Raw genomic sequence first — 9,132 nt, 5'->3', positions numbered from 1 at the left:
ATATTTTACCTAAATATTTTGTATAGCTTTCCTCCAACTCTGTGAATAGCATCGCCATTAAAATATGAACTTATAACACGATGAATATATGATGGAATGTGCCGTCCCTGGAAATGGTTAACTCTGGTTTATCGCCGTGTGTGGGAATGAACTATGGACAATGGTTTTCTTCACATTTAAACTGGAACCAGTATTCTCCATTCTGCATTGGTTGAAATGAATGTTATTGTTAACAACCATTTTGGAATACATATTTCAAAACGAAACTATAATAAAAAAAAAAAAAAAAAAAGGCATGAATTCACCATCCCCCTCAGCTTCGTAAATTTCAGCCTGTGATTGACAATCCTATTTTAGACCAAGATGATTGTAAGGTGCGATGAATTTTCTTTTTCCTTCTAATAATAACATATTAACTTTCTAGGTCATTCAGGTGCAGATTGGGTATCCCAACAATTATCCTCCATATAAAACCCACTTCATGGTAAAATAAAAATTTCAATAATAAAATGTTCACATTACTATTTACGTCTGCCCATCCTGTGATTCATAAATGAACTACAGCAGCAGTGATAAAAACTGAAAATGCAAGGTACTATACTTCTCATATAAACAAAATTTTTATAAAATATATATGCATATATATATATAAAAGAAAAACTAAAAAATATTTCTTATACTTTTTAGCAAAGCAAGCAGTGCCTTCTAAAATATCTGCTTGGTTGTTTTTAAATTTTCTGAAAAAACAAAGAAAAAAAGTACTTACATATTATAATAATAATAATAATAATAATAATAATAATAATAATGATGATAATAATAATCATGACCATAACAGTAAATAATTATTGAACAAACACTGATGAAACGAATGAGGAAAAACAGACGTGGTTTTTTTTTTGTTTGTTTGTTTCCTTAAGAGAAAATGCGGATGGCTTGCGTGACCAGGGTGTGGCACACTGGGCACTCCGGGTGGTTGAGCTCACAGATTCGGATGGCACACTCCATGCAGAAGAGGTTATGGCCGCAGGGAACCAGGGCGGCCGTCACTTTGCTCTCGAAGCAGGTCATGCAGTCCCGCACAGTTGCCGGTGGCGAGTCCGGCACAGGGAGGCGTCCAGGGAAACCCCCCCCGGCCGAGGTGGGCTCGCTATGGGCACGACGGGCCTGGGCATGGGGCGAGCCAGCCACGGCCACGATGCTGGTGACTGAAGAGTTGGTGTTGTTCCCTCCCCCGCAGGACTCCGGCAGGCCTGGGGAGAGTCTGGTGAGGGGCAGGGGCAGTCCTCCGAAGCTCTTGGACCGCTGCTGGGCATAGAAGGCCACCTGTTTGGGGTAGTCTGGGTCACCCCAGCTTTGGGTGCCCTCCGATCCAAAATAAGAGCAAGGCTTCTCTCCACTGCTGGAGAAATTGCCCTTGGAGTAGATCCCCCCTCCCTCGCCTCCTCCTCCAACCATGGCATCAGAGAAGTTCTGGCGGTAGTTACTAGTGAGCGGCTTGCGCTGGCCCCCCTGCAGCCCCCACACCTGCTGCAGCCGGCTCTCCAAACCACCGCCGCTGCCCACTGGGCTGCTTCCGCCATCCGGCCCCAGGCAGTCGTTCTCGTTGTTGTGGTCGTGGAGGCCCCCCGTTCTGAAAGCGATGTGGGCCTCGATCTCCTCGCGGGCTCGCTCGGCGTTGCTTGGCGACCCCGTGATCTCAAAGACCGGGTCGCGGTCCCGGCTGGGGGTGACGATGTAGGTGCAGGTCTGCTGCTGGATGCGTTTGATGGTAGAGCCCTTGGGCCCCACCACCAGCCCCACCACACGGTAAGGGACTCTCACCTGGATGGTGGTCTGACCAGGCAGAGGGGTGGGGGGCGAGCCACTGAAGGACACGCCCAACTTGTTGCGAGACGCTCGCAGCATCGAAAAGTGCTCCGCAGCCGAGATGATCTCACGGCGGGCCAGAGCGACATCCTCCTTTCGGCCGGTGATGAGGAACACGGGCTCCTCTCCTCTGACAGGGGTTTTGATGTATGTGTTGGTCTTAGCCCGCAAGGCTTTGATCTTGCAACCTACAGAAACAGAAACAAATGTGAACATTTGGACCCACATTAAAAATATGAATTTTGTGAATAAATTCTGGTCCCTAAGGAACATCCTAAATACTAACTTCTATTGTTCACATTCAGCTTTTCTATAATGGTTCCTTTACATGATCAGTTCAGGTTTATGAGGTCACTTGATTACAACTATTATTATTACAATTATTTTTAACGTATATTATACTATTATTATACTGTATACTTAATTATTAATAATATTAATGTTCACACAATCAGACTCACAAATGACTTAAGAGGGGGGAATATTGGGAACAGGTTTTGTGTTGAATAGGTGTAAGAACTGGAAAAACTACAGTGAGTAAACATTCCCTGACGCCTTCTTCAACTTACAAGTCAGTACCTCCAAACCAAAGACAAACACCATTTTTGTGCCATCTCTTTGTCTGCATTTTCCCTGCTTGAGTGAGTACGTACTAAACGCACAACATTGTGAGCCTGAGAGATTGCAGCTCAACGTTATTCCATGTCAAATAACACCAGGTTGCACAAGCGTTGGAGTTGGACGAAGCGATGAATACGCGTGTAATTGTTGTGGGGTGATGGGGTTGCCAAGTACACTTGAGGTCAAGAGGATCAGGGTGGGAGAGAACACAGTGATTCTGTTTAGAGCTCTCCCCACGGGGAACACACCGAATCATCAAGTATGCGTATTTTTTCGTTCAGAAATCCAGGCAGCCCTTTTTACTGAGATGACAGCGATTTAACCCCGACCATGCTTGGCCGGCCCTCAGTAGGGTCTTAAGGAATCCAATGTGTCTCTTTATCCCAGCTGCGGTGATGAGCTTTCTACTCAGCGGCCAGATCGCCGCTCGTCAACTCATCCCACCGGGTTTCAGGTGCTCCACACCACACAATGCATTGCTACGTTAGCCATCAGAAAATAAAAAAAATATAAAACACTTAAGGAGCACAAGTCACAGGGTCTAACTACAACTCTGCTTAAGGACAAAGTGTCTCCCTAATGCTGCTAAATAGCCCCCACTTAAGGCAGAGAACAGGCTTCACCGGCACTCATGGCACCGGGTGAAGGAAAGTAACACTGTAAATTCTTTCTCTTTATTTTATTTTTTTAATACTCCATTTAGATGCCAGATATTAAACTCATATTATATTATATTATATTATTAAACTTAAAAGCATCTACCTGATATCAGCTGTTTTACAGCAATTGCTAGAGCTAGTGTGTTGGTGTGTATCATGTTTTGTAGCCATCCCAAATTATCGATTTAAGACCAAGGATTCACCGTAAGCAAAGTGGGGAACAACTGTATAATGTAAGCAAATATAACAAACGGAAGAAGAAAGTGTGATCTGCAGTTGTCCACTGCAATCAGTGCCTGGGGTGAAAGACAACAATCATTCTAAAACTGTACACCAGTAATTATTTGGGGAGCATGTTCTGCAATAAACTCAACGGGGTACCTGTGCTGCAAATTAAAAAACACCTTTAATCTAATGTGTTAATAGTTAATAGAATACACTTAGTAGAGGTGTTCCAAGGGAAAAGTGTAACATAGCCTTCGGAATCAATGCCTGTGACTTTGACAGAGGAGAAAACAGTCATAACCTTGCCCACCCCACATCCCCCTCCATGATGGGATGGGCAAAAAGAGGCTCCTCAAACCAGATTTATGGGGGGCACAGATTTACCAGAGGCTTCGGCGCAGGGTCCAACTAACGAAGGCCCCGAATCTTGTGCCCGACCCTCCTTCAAAAAAAAAAATAGAAATCTCTTTTGGGGCAGACGTACTGGATCTACCCCACGGCTGTTTTCACTTACCCCACTGAAATTCAAGGAGGGGGGGGGTACAATCACTAACAAGTCATCTGGGCCAATCTGGGGCCACTTGACCTTTCTTAGACCTGTTCATTTATTTAAAAAATGATAGCACACGGGCCATGCTGGTGTTGTCGCTCAGCTACTTGGGCAGCCATGTGGTATTAAGTGTGTGCGGTGGAGTGGGGTTCGGGAGGAGCCGTTGTGTGGCTGCTCCTCGCTGGGCGTGACTCCCATTCAGCCCTCCAAACCCCCACCCCCACCCTTCCAAACAGGACTCATCACAACTATCAACAATAGGTGCAACCACACAAGCCCACCAGCAAGCACAAAGAAAAATGTGTGTGTGTGTGTGTGTGCGCGCGCGTGCGATTTGGGTTCCAGGTTCTGGCGGTCCAGGGTCTGTTTGCTCTCCCTGATAAATACAACTGAGATGAACTAAAAAGTCAGGGTTGAAAAAAAAAACAACAACAAAAAAAAACAACAACAACAATAACCGCAAATCAAATCATCTTAGGTGTGGGTATTTTCTAATGGAGAAAAACAACAATAACAATAATAACAATAATAATAATAATAATAATAAAAATAAATAAATAAAATGAAAACACTTTTTGGTCCAACTTATCGCTGAGTCACGCTTTAAAGACCATCCAGAGTGCCAAGTGTGTGTGTGTGTGTGTCCAATAAGGAGGAGCCCCTCCCCTCGTCCCCACACTTTCACACCTTTGTTTGACAACTGCCGTCATTCAAGTTCACATTCACGTCGGGGGCGGGCGGGCGGGCACCCAAAAACAAACCCCAAAATAAAAAATAAAATAAACTCAATCCGGAATGTGAATCCCTTTGACTCCCTTCCATTCAAAAAAAAAAAGAAAAAGGAGAAAGCACGCGCTGCCTCCATTATCCAATTGTGTCACTGGGGCAATGCGCAACATAAACAATGAACTGAATACATTTGGTCCCGGGCAAAAACAACCCGAGCGCGACCGGGGAGATGAACACCAGCGCGATGGAATATAGTGCAAATTATTTAACGGGAGTGTGTGTGTGTGTGTGTGGCTCAAGGAGAAAGGAGGAAAAACACGTCCCCCACCCGCCCCCGCCCCCCACCCCCGTCTCCCCCCCTTCCACCGGAGCCCACGTTGCGTTTTTTTTTGAACAGTATCGCGCGTTTCAGACGACAAAGGAAGCAAGTGCTCCCTCTCTCCCTCTCTCCCTCTCTCCCCCTCCCTCTCTCCGCTCCCGTGTGCGTCTGTGCGCTGACATTGATGGCGGGGATGTGGAATCATGCGCTCAGCAAGGTAACGCTAGCGCCGGAGCGTTTGCGTGCAACTAATAATTTAAGAGCCGCAATTTGAGATCATAATATGTAAGGGTTTTTTTTGTTTTTTGTTTTTTTTTTGTGTGTGTGTGTGTGTGTGTTTTTTTTTTTGTTGTTTTTTTTTTTGTAAACGAGGGCACTTGAACTTGAAGCATTGTAAGAAAAAGAGTGGGAGCCCAAATGTGTGGAGGGGAGGGGGTAGCCTACAACACACACACACACACACACACACACACACACACACACACACACACAAAACACACCACTCCCTTTTCTTTGTCAATAACACCAGGTAAGACTTCCAGAACAGACACAAAGCCCGCCGCAGACCACGCGGCGACCACGCGTTATTTGGTGGGGGATTAGCAGAAGTTTGGAGGCATGCCTGTCCGGTTGGGTTACCTTGTCTTCCCACTATTTCGGCCACATGTTCCGAGCTGGGCACGGGCACGCATTCCGTGATGTTGCAGCCGCGTCCTTTGGTCTCACTTGAGGAGCTCTCGTACAGGGCGCACAACTTGCTCTTCCCTTGCAGAATGCCCGAGTCCCCGCCGCCGCTGTTGGTGTGGTTGTGGTGGTGGTTGTTGTTGTTGTTGTTGCTCCGGTCCTGCGCCCCCGTGGTGGGGGCTCCGCCGCCGCCGCCGTCCTCGCCCTCCCCGAGCCCCAGCAGAGACAGCTGGCCCAGCGCGACCCGGAGGGCGCGCGAGTCTTCCTCCTCGTCGTCGGGCGGCCCGAGGAGACCTTCGCCTCCGCCGAAGCCGGAGCCGGCCAGATCCCCGCCGTAGCCCCCGTTTTTCTCCATGATCCCTGCTAGAACCAGTAGGCTAGGCATGGCTAACAAAAGAGTGTGAGACAAAGACAGGGGAAAGAGACTGGAGGAACAGCGCCGTGCCGCCTCCTCCTCGCCCCCTCCTCCTTCAGGCCCCCCTCTCTGCGCTAGTCCCTCCCATAGTCCGTGGACCAGCCCCCTCCCCGTCCGACACCCTCCATACACACTAGACTCTCCCGGCTCCGGGATACAAGGCCGTCTGCACTAGATGGGCTAGTCGATGTGTTGCTCCACCCAGTCTGGTTCGTACAGCACCCCGTCGCCACCCCACCCCCTTCACCGAGACACAACGAGCCGCCCTCCCGTACCGCTGTACCATTCCGTCTCAGGTTCTCCAGCCTGTGGCATCTCGCGTCGCCGCCTTTCTTTCACCCACGGAAAACAGAAAGAGGGGGAAACACACACGCACACACACACACACACACACACACACACACACACACACACACACACACACACACACACACACACACACACACACACACACACACACACACACACACACACACACTACCCCACAGCTCTCCCCCTTCCACGCCCGGTGTGTCGGTTCCGAGTCAGGGATCCAATGCACACACCTCGTCTTGGGGACTTATGTAAGGGAACCGGGACCAAAACAGTTGCGCATCAAAAGGTGCGGACTGCAAAACCATGCGCCATGTGCGGCACACGCGGTCCTGCATGTGGATAAGTGTATAAAAAAAAAAAACTAGAACCGAAATATTTTAGACTTTCCGATCCGAAATATCATCAGCGCTTTGTTAGATGTTGGGAGATAGAATGAACAACTCTTGCATTATTATTATTATTATTTATTATTATTTTTTTTTTTAAGGGGGGGACTTCGGGTCTGTGCCATTCTGTGTCTGTGTGCTTTTCGAGAGCGAACGAGTTAAAGTGACATTCGGGGGTCCGCCCACCTCTCGCCGTGGTTTGCGGCAGGTCACCGCGTTGTCTCTATCGGGCGCCGTTGCGCATGGGGGATGTTATGTAGGGGGTGGGTGCGGGGGGGGGGGGGGGGGGGGGACGCGCTATATGAGTAGAGGAGAGAAAGGGAGTTGTCAGACAGGCGTTGCAGACCCTATGCAGCGGGGATGTGGAGAAAAGCCCTCCACACACACACACTTCCCGTAAAGCGATCGAGGCTTTTTTTGCAGCAGCCATGCGAACAAAGAACCGCGCCGCTCGTCTCATGCAACAGACTCCCCAAGATGTCCTCAGGAGAAGCCACGCCTGGCAGCATGCTTATACAATAACCCAAACAGTCAAGTGCTAATAATAATAATAACAATAATAATGCTGTAATAATAATAACAATAATAATGATGATGATAATAATGATAATAATAATAACATTATTATTGTTGTTTTTTTTATATTTCTTATGATGATGATTATTATTATTATTAACTAGTGTTTTTTATTATTTATATTAATAATATATATATTCATACATTATTAATGGCAATATCAATATTGAGGGGAAACATTGTCTGAACATGTGTTTTTCATGTTTTGTCCCTGACAATGGTTGTAACTCTTGCTCCACCGTGTTGGCATTTTATGGCATCGTTGCCCATTGAGATGGCCTAAAATGTTGTCCAGTATTTCTTTAGCATATAAGCAAAACTCTGCATCTGGACACAGCCTGCTCTCGACTGTTTGTGGCTGCCGTCTGGTTGTTTTTGGATCAATGGCATCTGAGCAGTGTGTGATGTTTGAACTGAAACTGACCATGTGCATAACATCTCCAAGCTACAAGCCCTCAAAAGAGAAATATCTACCATCAGTTACATTCTGTGTTGCGGGATTTGAAAAAAAAAAAAATGATTCTGGTAGCAGTGGTGTGTGTGTGTGTGTGTGTGTGTGTGTGCGTGAGAGAGAGAATGTGAGTGTGTTGATGTATACTTGGTCTCAAGGGTGGTGATGGGTTCACTGGGTGGTGTTGCCCAGATTATCTGTGCATTTTAACCCATTAGATTAAATTAGATGCATTACTCTCCATGATATGTGCCCCCTCCTTGTACTGTAAGCAGGCCCCCACCTCTTCGAACAAACACAACGAGAGGCAGCCTTTGATTTGGGGCTCATGTGACAGACTTGAGCGTGTGACTGTTCAGATTCAGCATGAAGATTAAAGCATTTCTGGATGTGTGTAATAGCACACTGAATGGACCAACAACATCACTGTAGATCTTCTAGCAGCTACACCGAGAAGAGAAGTGATTTAAAAAAATATTGTGATCAAATATTTCTGATAGAGCAGTTGTTTTTAGCTGAGCTTGGCATTATTCGGCGTCTGTGATAGTCTCTCAACTCCTTCCATTGGCCAAATGCAGCACTGAAAAGTGTTTGTGGTTTTGAAAGCTGTTTGTAATGTTCCCTTTTCACTTTTAAACAGACCATTTAATTTCCTTTTGGAGTAGCTGCCATATAAATCACTTCCCGTAGCCTTGTTATATCCTCCAGTACATTGTATAATTTTATATATATATATGGATGTGACTATAAGCTATTTTGAAACAATCGATTTATCTGTGGATATTTTTTTGATTACTCAATTCATCTAAACAATTAATTTAGACTATAAGTAAGCAATAAACAAAATGATGGTAAATTCTCATCACCAAGACAAGCATCTTGATATTGCTTATCTGTTACCCTGCTGTCTAAAACACCACTTCATTTGAGACAAAGAACAAATACAAAGCCTTTATATTTTGGTAAAGTTGTAAATAGAACGTGCTTTTTTACATGATACATCACTTAAGCCACTTAAGCCATCATTTCATTATTAGAATTTTGTTCGTTTCAATTAATTAATTGGTTATTTGATGAATCGTTTCAAACCTGACCACATGATACTTACAATCAGAAAACCCAGCAACTCCAACCATCTTGTGTCATGTTGACAGCTTTTTCAAGGATAATAGCAATTCAATGTTAATACTTTACCACAAAAAATGTAATCACATGTAATTTTGAAAACATAATCAGGGCCAGGTTGCCAGGCAGGCAGGGACTCAGTCCCCAGGCGTTTGTCACGTAGGAAAACCAAAGCAAGATTCCTGGTATGAAGCCAGGATTAACCCCT

The 9,132-nt window shown here is 45.8% G+C and overlaps 1 protein-coding gene across 1 annotated transcript; it reads right to left on the bottom strand.

Annotated features, from left to right (window-relative positions):
* Positions 1 to 915: 915 nt before the first annotated feature.
* mex3a (mex-3 RNA binding family member A) lies at positions 916 to 6,056 on the bottom strand (the record flags this gene model as incomplete). Its single annotated transcript, XM_080006065.1, has 2 exons — positions 5,612 to 6,056; positions 916 to 2,057 (listed from the first exon to the last, which is right to left on the bottom strand). Exons 1-2 carry the CDS (start codon positions 6,039 to 6,041, stop codon positions 916 to 918), a joined length of 1,572 nt encoding a protein of 523 aa, XP_079862191.1. The 5' UTR covers positions 6,042 to 6,056.
* Between the last annotated feature and the right edge of the window lie 3,076 nt (positions 6,057 to 9,132).

Source organism: Zeus faber (genome assembly GCF_960531495.2).
Source record: "Zeus faber genome assembly, chromosome: 8".
Taxonomy (NCBI): Eukaryota; Metazoa; Chordata; class Actinopteri; order Zeiformes; family Zeidae; genus Zeus; species Zeus faber.
This window is presented reverse-complemented; position numbering and strand designations above follow the sequence as displayed.